Genomic DNA, 13,022 nt, shown 5'->3' on the forward strand with positions numbered 1-13,022 from the left:
ATGTGTTCAAACTGTCACCAAATAAAGTGTAAATGCTATACATCATGGAGAAGGTGTTTGACCTTGGAGACCCTAACATTCATCACTTGTGTAGCTGCCACTTGAAATTGAAATCACTCGGAATTATGACACGACCTTTTCAAAACGAGATCAAAAATAGAAAATATCGGGTTAGTGAAAACCTGTTATTTTTTTTATGTAGATTATGTAGAAATCCGTGTGATTTATAAATCTACAATGATGTTATATTTATTTTTAATATACGTGTCTAAATGAAACAGTATTAAATGTTATATGTGGTAAAAGTTCTAATTCGAAAATGTTTTCAATGGGTTTTTTAAAGTTTTTTTATTATAATTTTCCCGTTTTCATTCTAAATCTGACTTCCTAATTGGCTCGATATTTGTTTCCGGAACACAACATTTTAAATGAAAAAATATTGAATCCGAATCAAATCGAATTTAACATTAATTAGGCAATTTTGGTGGTATGTATTTTATCAGGTATATTGATGTAACTATTTCTTTTTTAATTACAATCGGTCTTGGGTATAACAAATGAACGATAGGAATTTGTTACCTATAGGCTATTTTTGGCGTTTGATTACCTAGTTTTTGTATTTTTAATTAAGAACAGAAATTTTTATAGTACTGATACGTATAACAAATTTCTGCTCGCTGATGTTATTGAATCTTGTTTTTATTATTTTCATTGATTCGTATCGTTTTTGATTTACATTGTTTGTATTACATTCATTACGCGTCAATAGAGTATACATCAGACACAACTACTGAATTATCAAAACTTTCCCCATTTTGACATTTCATGGGTAAATGGGTCAATTCATGCATAAAAAAGTTAACTCTTTTGTCATATTCGCATAATGATGTGTAGTTGTTTCCATTTAGATGAGGAGTAGACTCAAGTGTACATTTTTCGGGGTATTTATATTTTACATTATTTAGGTAATTTCAGCTTTATTATTTAATTTACTGCTTATGTTTCCGTCACACTCGACCAACTGAAGATGTACGGGGTATACGTTTTGATGTGTCTGTATGGACAGTTTCCATGTAGGTTATTTTATTTTAATAATCTTTGAATTTGTTGGCTTTAAATAGTATTTGTATAATAGTAATGAAATAATGATTTCCTGTATAACACAACTAATCATTTTACCTAATAATAGCACTATAGTTTGTTTTACCAGACGGTACTAGTCATCCACCTGCCACCAGCATGTATTGATGCCTTCTGTGACAAGGGGATTTTTAAAGTACAGTCAGTATTTAAACTTGAAGTGCCTTCAGCTTATAAAACATTTATTTCCTGTGTTCTATATTCCTTGTACCTGACATTGTACATGTAAGTTATATATATATATATATATATATATATATATATATATATAACAACAATATGACGTATAAAGAAGCATTTTAAGTATCTACACCCTTCTTATTAGACACAGCCTATGACGCAGATAAATGAGAAAATATATACAAAATTCCCTTTTTAGTCTCCCGTAGTTTAAAGCTACAATGGTTCCGACTCTCACCACATATCAGTCACAAATTATTTTACTATTCAAAGCCAAGCTAGCTACAAGCCCTTTATGTACATTTTTGTAACAATGAGACAGAGACAAAAGTCCATTGTCGATAGGAATGTATAGACGTTCAAAGCTTATTACAGGAACTTAAAACTCTAATGGACATTTAATTTATTCCTTATTCTATAAACAAAGAATCTCACCTGATCGGTATTTTGTTGACACACCTAATCGGAATTTTGTCACCAAAATACCGATCTAATTGATAACGGAATAATCATTATAATAACACACTACATCCATAAGACAAGATGTTTGAATAAATCTTTTAAACCCAAATGCCCTTATTAATAATATAAGGAAGCACTTATCAGCTCTGAATTTTAACAATAACAACAATCAGCAGAAAAGCAATTGTTTGAAATTAATTTTTGAGGAAATTAAAAGTACTGTTCCAGCTTTAAACACTTTAGAAAAATTTCGATTACACTGTTTGACTAAGAAACAGAGTGCAAAAATACTTGTGTTCAGTTGAATAAATTGATACGGATTTTAATATTATATTTTTAAAAATGATTCAATATATTTAATATCAAAAGTATTTCAGCAGATTTTTAATAATACAACCTTAAATAATCTTTACCTCCGGTACACTCACTTGGATTGGGATATTCTAGTATCAGTTTTACTCGTCGACATCATGATGCCAAAAGGCATTAACTTTTGAAACTTTTCATTTTTATAATCTTGAAGTTTGAACTCAAAGAACGCACCAAACAAACTGCTCTAACATTCTATTCCTAAGTTTACCTCAACAGGCGATTCATTTACCGAGGAAAGAAAAAAATTGATCAGACTATTGTTGTTTCAAATCTGGTAAATTAATTTATCTCAAGCACTGGCCAAAAAGGGCCTTCGAGAACCTGCAAATAAGTTGGGTTTGCATACTTGGAATGCATATGGATATATTATCATTTCACCGAAACACATACGACCGAATTTGAAAACTTTTCCTTCACCCCAAAATATGTCAGAGAAAAAAGATCGAAAACATCCTGCATCACCTCTCAATTGCTAGATTCTCGTGGTCTTTGCGGTGCATGAGCGATAGCGAGATCAGTGTATTCCCTATGCATGTATTCCCTGTGAGTCAAGCGTTGAGGTTAGGCTTACCACAGTTGACTAAAATCAAAACTGGAAACGGTTATTTTTCCGGGATTTTTATTTTCGGTCGACTTCTTAACGAAATCTAAAAATGATAACTTTAATAATATTTGTTTTTGCCTCACAACAGCACAAAACCTACCTGTACACGGACGAAAACAGAAAAACTATGGCCTTACCAATAAATCAAATGACTTCTGTTCAGCTGTACTACAGACGTGATTTATAGGTTTTAAAATTATAACTGGATTTGTGCAGGTCATTGACAGTTTTAACAGCTGTTAATGTGCACCGTTTTGTTAATGATGTGTTGGAATAAATGATTTGGAAATTCCTACGAGAAAGTCAATTCATCATTTAAATAATCTGTTTCTAGGAATAAATGCATTACCATATTTGTTTGCCAAAATGTTAAAATTCATTTTCATGATATTATAAAGATATTATTGAATAACATGACAAGGTCATTGTGAAATACAAACGTATTCCAAAGTTACATCTGACAGTATAAGTTAAAAACATTCGTCCTGAGATAAAAAAAAAAAAAAAAAAAAAAAAAAAAAATTCTCACATATTGTTTTCAGATGCTCCTTTAAATACGCGACCTAAAACAAGAAATGGCCGCCAATATTGCCTGGGAAAAGACGGCCGATATATAAGCAATACTACCCATATGTGTTGATCTGACTAGTCGGATCGCATGAGTTGGTTGTGTGGAGGAGAATATCACGAGTGTGCGTAGCACACGAGTGACTCGTCCGATCAACACGTATGGGTGGTTTTGCATTTATCACATACCGAGTACCGTTATGATTATGACGTTTTAATGATTTCTAAAACTTTGTAAGTTTTAGTCATAACAGTTTCGCTCTAGGTTTACTTGTCAGTAATCGTAACAAAGTTTCCCGAGAACGAAGATTCTCCTTACTCACGCGAAATTTCATTAAGTCTACGTTGCGCAAATATAACCTGAGTTTCTATCTGAAAATCAATTTCACATTTATGTGATAATGGTCAAACAATAATTTAAGAAATGAATACATGAAAAATTCCTGAAACTAATGTTTTCTCTTATAAAACATAAATTCTCCGAACATAGTCACTACGTCATAGCTAGTCAAACCACGTCACAATTCATTCATAAAAATGAAAACACAATGACGGAGGTCACTCTTACAAAATCATGTGTCATATTGGATATTACTGTGTTTCGTATGTAGTATGAGAAGGAAGATGTACAAGTATATAAAGAGAACTATGAGTCGTTTGCAGTAACATTTTAGTCGCTAATCTTAGAGGACCTCGTCGTCGTGGCCGGTTTATAGTTATACTACAAATACTTGTGTTGTAGTTTCCGTGATTAAATGTTTCTAGTCTAAATTAATTAGTGTTCAGTTGGACGCATGGATAGTTTAAAGATATTGGATAAATTTATTTCCTATCAGGTGAGTAGAGTGATCTACAGTTTGTTTCTTAAATCATGTTGGTTAGTTTCATTTGTTCTTTACTTCGAGCTAAACTTAGTCGGCGAACCCGTGGACGATCGAACGCAATGTTTACATTGATTGATCCAGAATTCACGGGAAATGCTCTATTAAGCTATGTTGATAAACACATATACAACCTAATTCTAAAATATTAGCATGGTATTTATGAATGTATTTTAAACACAGGTGCTGTGTTCTTGATTTTTTTTTTTCATGCTTTAGCTGCAGAGGGGAATTCCCTAAAATGCGTGTATATTCCCCTTGGAAGTAGTTCCGGCTAGTAGGGTGTTTAATACAAGATCTTGTATCACACATGTGTGATACAAACCAACAGAAAATATTCAGCAAAATTAGTTGTATCAATATTGTAACATAGCAAAGGTGTGTGATAAAAAACTGACATCTGCAAACCACATTAGAGAAAAAAAAATTGTCATTTCAATACGAATGATGTGTCAACTTAAAGAAGAAATACATTACAATAATTTCGATATAGTAAGGTAGTGACAATCTTTCTGTTCAATTCAGACGACGTTTGCATAACTATTGGCTTTGTATTGTTCTCTCAACAATTTTATGAATACTATTTTGTGTATTTCAGACTCCTCCTGCCTTTGTTTATTGGATGAACAGACTCCAGTTTGACTGTAACTACACCGTTAGTATATACAGTTTCCCCACGCCGATGTTTACGGGGGGCAGCAATGTCACCAGGATGTCCTTCCAAACACTTGAATGTCTCAATGCCACCAACTACAATTACACAGTGTGCAGTAAGTATTCAGCGGAACCTCATAGATGACCTTACGGATTTATTTTTAACACGAGGGCACGAATTAGTTATCTCAGATAAGGGAATAATAATCAAATGCCATAGTTTCCGCATCAAATCCGAGATTACAATCCGAGGCCTTGTATTACTAATCCGACTCTAAACTAAGCTAATGATTTACAGATCTCTAATGGTCCCTCACGGTCTCTCAATCTGTCATTTGATATCTGTATTATTTAGAATTGTGTTTTAACGCTTCCAGCTTCAATGGCACAAATTACTGCGTGCAAAACCTCGAAATTTATTGCTTGGAACTTTTTCGCGGGGGGTTATTTTCACAAATCATCCTGTAGCTTTTGAAAGTGTCATTTACCTGACAGTATGTACCATGTAAATTTGTGACTACTGAAAAAAAATCGCGATGTATTGAATTTCGCAAATTTGGTAGAAACCGCAAAGTTAGCGAATTTAGAACCCCCGTGAATAGCAACTATACATTATTGCAAACCGTCTAAGCTGTGTTTATTACTTAAACAAAATATCCGTCTGCTACACATGTGTGAAGCGAGAACTCGGAGCATAAGCGCTGTTAACGAAATTTAATTTGTCTTTAGTGTTTCTTTCGTAGACATGGAACATCAATTATATTGTAACTAATTTCCCACTGCTTATATCCGTTGTTCAAATGCAACGCAAATGGTGCGGGAAAATATGACAAATTTAACTCTATTTCTATGTGGGACCATAAAATATTCTTCTTTTTCTATAATTTGAGTTTTAGGAACATTTTATCGGTATCTACGGATTTAAAACATAGATATAAAGACCAAATCCGGTACGTTACAATGAATGGGTATAGACTTGGTTTGGCACGGGCAGGTGTTAACACCATTTAGAACGACAGAATTGTGTTAGACTCGCATATGAATACAAATCTGATCATATCACTTACTATTGACAAGACCCAGTGCGTGCGTCATGATCAGCGACTAAAGGAATAGAGAAATCGCATATTGAAATAGGATATCTGCAAAAGCTCTGTTACAGTCAGACAAAAACATGTAAAGCAAGCACAAAAATAACAAAGAACGAAAGAAGAATTTGATAAAATTCTGTAATACCTTGCGAAATGCCTTATATCGATATTTTTTTTTATTTCAATAAATTTGTAAAGGTTATAGATTTAATCCCTTAGACAAAGAATTACGTTCCATCACCACTAGGGATACAAGTGTTGCACAAAAGTGATCGAGTATCACGTGGTACATGAAATATTCTTACATTGTTTCTATTTAATACTCGCTACACTTGTTTTGGCTGTCTCTACCAGTAAATTCGTAGATATCCTATTTCATTTTGACAACGTGAGCACGTGCGAGTTCTTTAGTCATTAAAAAGTTATAGAAATGCACCAGTTGCTACTGAAACAATCGCTAATAATCAAACGTATATAATTTATATAATAGTCAATGTTCGTACCAGCTGTCAACAGATACATATGAGTATATAGAACCCTGAATGTCCGCTAGATGAGGTACAGATAAATTAGTAATGTTCAGACGGACGACCTTCGTATGCACCATTCATTTATTAACGACAGTAACAAATGAAGGTAATTAAAGCTCTCCAAATCTGACACAACGTGTTAAACTCGTGAAATGCAGTTAGGTGATATAACCATTTGTAATGATATAAGTATGACAATGTGCTTTAATAATCTATAAATAGATGTCTTCTGCTGAATTAAGTCATAATGTGGAATAAAAATTTGTGAACTGTAAGGAAAAGACGATCATACGAATTTCAGCCAGATTTCTTAAAGACAAATGACGGCAGTTTTATTGTTAACTACTAAAACGTATTAACTGATTGTCCTACCCGAATCGCCTTTGATATGTCACCCATGTGTTATTTGATACTAAATGACTGAATGTATACGTTTGTCCGAAATCAACACCCCCTTCCACCTCTACCAGTGCTTTTACTTTGATTAACAAAACTTTTTACCAATCAATCCTTCTAATCGGACATTGGCTGTAAATAGGACAGTAAGGTTAACCGACCAACTTCCTAATCAAACAGACATCATAGCCCTGTGTACTCAACGCTTCGATCAGACGTCATGGCCCTGTGTACCCAACGCTTGGACCAGACATCATGGCCCTGTGTACTCAACGCTTGGACCAGACATCATGTCCCTGTATACTCAACGCTGGGACCAGACATCATGGCCCCGTGTACTCAACGCTTGGACCAGACATCATGGCCCTGTGTACTCAATGCTTGGACCAGACATCATGGCCCTGTGTACTCAACGCTTGGACCAGACATCATGGCCCTTTGTACTCAACGCTTGGACCAGACATCATGGCCCTGTGTACTCAACGCTTGGACCAGACATCATGTCCCTGTGTACTCAACGCTTGGACCAGACATCATGGCCCTGTGTACTCAACGCTTGGACCAGACATCATGTCCCTGTGTACTCAACGCTTGGACCAGACATTATCTCCTGTGTACTCAACGCTTGGACCAGACATCATGGCACTGTGCACTCAACGCTTGGATCAGACGTCATGGCCCTGTGTACTCAACGCTTGGACCAGCCATTATGTCCCTGTGTACTCAACGCTTGGACCAGACATTATGTCCCTTTGTACTCAACGCTTGGACCAGACATCATGGCCCTGTGTACTCAACGCTTGGACCAGACATTATGTCCCTTTGTACTCAACGCTTGGACCAGACATTATGTCTCTGTGTACTCAACGCTTGGACCAGACATTATGTCCCTTTGTACTCAACGCTTGGATCAGACGTCATGGCCCTGTGTACTTAACGCTTGGACCAGACATTATGTCCCTGTGTACTCAACGCTTGGACCAGACATTATGTCCCTGTGTACTCAACTCTTGGACCAGACACTTTTTCAAAGTTTCCTACGATGTCATATGATGTAGCCTTTGCCAAATATCATAATATCCACAGTGCATTTTACATATAAATGGACGCTTTCTTATTTTGTAGTTTTAGTTGCTGTGCTAAATATCTGAAAAGTGCTTAATTAAGCAAATTTGAATATAAATTTGAGGAAACAGTAGATCGCAATCTTGAACAAACTTTATTTATTGAGAATGTTGCCACTTCAAATACATCGTTATGAGAAATCTGTTCAAAAATATATAGTGACTTCAAATGTTCAACTCCGGGCGCTGTGATTTTTAGATGAAAACCTTAATAAGTTATGTATGTTTAGGATGGTCAACATATCACCTACATTTTCAATGATACTCAACTATCATAAACATCGTATCAAGGATGTACTTGATACTTAATATTCAGCAATTTTAGGATAATAACAAAATGTGATCAAAACCAAACAGACCCCTAAGTCACCGTAGTGTCACCTTCGTAATCCGAACCGCACTATATATATCTATCACTAATGAAAGCTGGAACAGCACGACCAAATCGCTGTTCGCCATATGCTTGATCACGTCAACTTTCTTATTTTATTTGTCTTTTTTTAACTTTCTATTGTAAATGTAATTAGCAATGTATTTTGTCTAAAAGGTTAGAATTACTACCCTGTCACATATTTAGTGATTAAAGTATTTTGTGTCCTTACCTGGAGACATTCGATGATATTACGTCGTTGACTCCTAGTCATATTTCACTACGATACACAGAGGAATTCTGTGAGGAGATATTACCAATTAAGCATGTGCAGGTGTGCTATTTACATACACAATCTGTAACTATAATTATTTTGGCGATGCTGATCGACCTTTTATTTCACTTTGATATCCGAAGATAATAAGAGTCTCTGCACTTGTTCACCTCAAACTAGCATTATGAGATGGCGTGTGTGAATAACGAGGTAATATGGCAGTTCATATTGTTTCGGTATATCATATATTTGGTACTTTAAACATCCTGATAGAAATAAAGAGGAAATATATTTCTATAAATAAAATCCATATCAGAATGATGTTATCTGAAATTATGATAACATACATGATGTCAATAACTCATAGAAATCGCGGGGTCAATATTTCCTAAACGAAGCATTTTCGCCGAAGTTGAATTTCGCAGTTCATTGGTTTCTATTTTCTATAATTCTTGAATTTATACGATACTGTTGTCCGTAGGAACTTCAATGAAAATTCGCGGATTTGGATGAAAACGCTTTTATGGTGAAAATAAACCACCCGCAAAATCTAAAAAAAAACTGTACAGTAATATATATGCGATACCTCTAATCGAGAAGCTATGAGTTATCTTTTTAGTTTATGTCTTTATAGCATAAACAAAACAATCAACTGGAATGACGCGTATCTTTGTATCTTAGTTATAAGATTACGTCATGGCAAATTTATCTTTGTATCCTCGCTATAAGATTATGTCATGGCAAATTATATCTTTGTATCCTCGCTATAAGATTATGTCATGGCAAATTATATCTTTGTTTCTTAGTATAAGATTATGTCATGGTAAATTATATCTTTGCATCTTATTTATAAGATTATGTCATGGCAAATTTTTAATAAGAGTATGTCATGGCAAATTATATCTTTGTATCTTAGTTATAAGATTATGTCATAGCAAATTATATCTTTGCATCTTAGTTATAAGATTATGTCATGGCAATTTTTTAGTTATAAGATTATGTCATGGCAAATTATATCTTTGCATCTTAGTTATAAGATTATGTCATGGCAAATTATATCTTTGTATCTTAGTTATAAGATTATGTCATGGCAAATTATACCTTGTATCTTAGTTATAAGATTATGTCATGACAAATTATACCTTTGCATCTTAGTTATAAGATTATGTCATGGAACAATTATATCTTTGTATCTTAGTTATAAGATTATGTCATGGCAAATTATATCTTTGCATCTTAGTTATAAGATTATGTCATGGCAAATTATATCTTTGCATCTTAGTTATAAGATTATGTCATGGCAAATTATATCTTTGTATCTTAGTTATAAGATTATGTCATGGCAAATTATATCTTTGTATCTTAGTTATAAGATTATGTCATGGCAAATTATATCTTTGTATCCTCGCTATAAGATTATGTCATGGCAAATTATATCTTTGTATCCTCGCTATAAGATTATGTCATGGCAAATTATATCTTTGTATCCTCGCTATAAGATTATGTCATGGCAAATTATATCTTTGTTTCTTAGTATAAGATTGTGTCATGGTAAATTATATCTTTGCATCTTATTTATAAGATTATGTCATGGCAAATTTTTAGTTATAAGAGTATGTCATGGCAAATTATATCTTTGTATCTTAGTTATAAGATTATGTCATGGCAAATTATATCTTTGCATCTTAGTTATAAGATTATGTCATGGCAAATATTTAGTTATAAGATTATGTCATGGCAAATTATATCTTTGCATCTTAGTTATAAGATTATGTCATGGCAAATTATATCTTTGTATCTTAGTTATAAGATTATGTCATGGCAAATTATACCTTGTATCTTAGTTATAAGATTATGTCATGACAAATTATACCTTTGCATCTTAGTTATAAGATTATGTCATGGCAAATTATATCTTTGTATCTTAGTTATAAGATTATGTCATGGCAAATTATATCTTTGCGTCTTAGTTATAAGATTATGTCATGGCAAATTTTTAGTTATAAGATTATGTCATGGCAAATTATATCTTTGCATCTTAGTTATAAGATTATGTCATGGCAAATTATATCTTTGTATCTTAGTTATAAGATTATGTCATGGCAAATTATACCTTTGCATCTTAGTTATAAGATTATGTCATGGCAAATTATATCTTTGTATCTTAGTTATAAGATTATGTCATGGCAAATTATATCTTTGTATCTTAGTTATAAGATTATGTCATGGCAAATTATATCTTTGTATCTTAGTTATAAGATTATGTCATGGCAAATTATATCTTTGTATCTTAGTTATAAGACTATGTCATGGCAAATTATATCTTTGTATCTTAGTTATAAGATTATGTCATGGCAAATTATATCTTTGTATCTTAGTTATAAGACTATGTCATGGCAAATTATATCTTTGCATCTTAGTTATAAGATTATGTCATGGCAAATTATATCTTTATATTTTAGTTATAAGATTATATCATGGCAAATTATAGGAGTCTACATGCACGTGTCCCTCTTATCATGAACTTATGGCCAGTTCTCGCTTGTAGTATAAAACAAAAATTTCTTCCTAATATTTTCCTTGTGACATTTCAGTCCGAAATGTTATATTTCCAATAAATATATATGAACGACACATTTTAATTTTCAAATTCGAGAAAATGAAATCAAATCTCTCCATGTCATAACCGTGCGACACCAAACCTTTGACTCATCTAAGATATCAAAGAGATTAAAAGTAAGCTTTCTTCCAAGAAGTTACCGTGCCCTCTATTTTAGTAAACTATCAGGATGTGGTAAGTGACAGGGATCAGTAAAGCAGATGTATCGTCTGGAACTTCCGCTTCTCTAATGGAAATATCTACATTGATTTCCGTTGGTTTTTTTATGGTTTTTTTTGTTTTTTTTTGTAATAGTTAATAGTAATAGTAATAGTAATGGTCCTTGAACATGAAAAGCAATCACACACAATCCCATATTGTCTGAGGGACCTCTATGAATTTCAAATGAATTTTGAATAAGCGGGCGAAAATATGTTTTCTGTTTTGAGAAACTGCTATCTTCACCTTTGACCTTCTAGAATCGTAATCACAAAAATAAGGAAGACTGAAAATAAGGTTTGAAGGTTGTTCTATAGAAACTTGACTTATTTTACAAAAACCTACTAGCTGCGAAAGTATAACATAAAACAGTATGAAACCGATGTATCCATTTTGTAGATACATTAAGTATTGTAGACAACATTAAGAAAACAAGATTTTTCAAATGTTTTTATTAACCCCTGTGATTTTTCTCCCTTGGATGTCCCTGGCAAATGACCTTTTTAAAAATGTAGGTTATTAAGCGGTATTAACACTTTTTATGCGCGGGGGTGCATTACAATAAAAGATGCTTTTTCTTGCCCCTAGCTTGTAACGACGATGCAACGACAACAACAAGCACGGCTTCTCCTCCAGTTTTCTGTTAGACCATTAATTACATTATCTAAAATGCCATCTTACAGATCGAAACCTCAAATACGACAAGGTTGTTCTGAAATCCCCAGGTGTTGTATTACGACCACTCCGTAAATTATGGACTCTGGCGTAGGCGCATCTAGGGAATACCTAATGATGTAAATTGCCTTTCCAAGTCCCTGTTTTCAACCGCCCCTTCCTATTTACAGTAATTGAAAATGCTGAACAGTATTTTGTTGGTTTAGTTGGTTTAATAGATACACATCATATCAACAGCCAAGAGTATTTAAAGATGCTCCACTGCCAACAGAAAATAAATGATATTCATCATTTGAACAACAATTGGTGTTTAATCGTGTATATATATATATGTCTAATTAAGACAAAAAATATTATAAAATAATTTATTTTGCTTTTGGTGCATACACACTCAGAACTTCATGCTAGATAGAACATAGTGCCACGGAATTATTTCGGGATGCAATTAATTATTTCTAATATTTTTATCTTGAAGTAAAATTAGAAGCTCAAACTTTCCAAAGGTGGTAATGGTGTAAAGCAAGTAACTTTTGTAACTGAAGAAAACTACCAAATCGTCTTATCCTGTTTGTGATAGTGAAAAAATACCATTTGTCAGCGATGGAGCATTTTTAAGGATGGACTACCGTGTGTTGAGGTGTGCGGATGTCTATGTTATTGAAGGCTGCGGTATATTCGGGTTGTGGTTTCTGGTAATAGTGATTTTTTGTTGCCCTCTCTATAGTGATTCACATTAACCATTGACTAAAGCTGCTATGTGTTATTAAGTTAAAAAAACAGATGTACGACGAAAGTGTATCTATTCCAAAAACCAAATCTGACGCTTACTGATTTTTTTGCAGAAAATGATATTAAGAAAATAATTACACATTCAATCAACGATA

The 13,022-nt window shown here is 33.3% G+C and overlaps 1 protein-coding gene across 1 annotated transcript in view; it reads left to right on the forward strand.

The window, feature by feature from the left end:
• Nucleotides 1-13,022, forward strand: part of LOC138334858 (uncharacterized) — an 89,629-nt gene that overhangs the window by 57,853 nt on the left and 18,754 nt on the right. The window contains 1 exon segment of the mRNA XM_069283642.1: nucleotides 4,805-4,976. Within this exon segment, the coding sequence (XP_069139743.1) occupies nucleotides 4,805-4,976 (172 nt within the window).

This window comes from Argopecten irradians, chromosome 11 (genome assembly GCF_041381155.1).
Source record: "Argopecten irradians isolate NY chromosome 11, Ai_NY, whole genome shotgun sequence".
Classification (NCBI taxonomy): domain Eukaryota; kingdom Metazoa; phylum Mollusca; class Bivalvia; order Pectinida; family Pectinidae; genus Argopecten; species Argopecten irradians.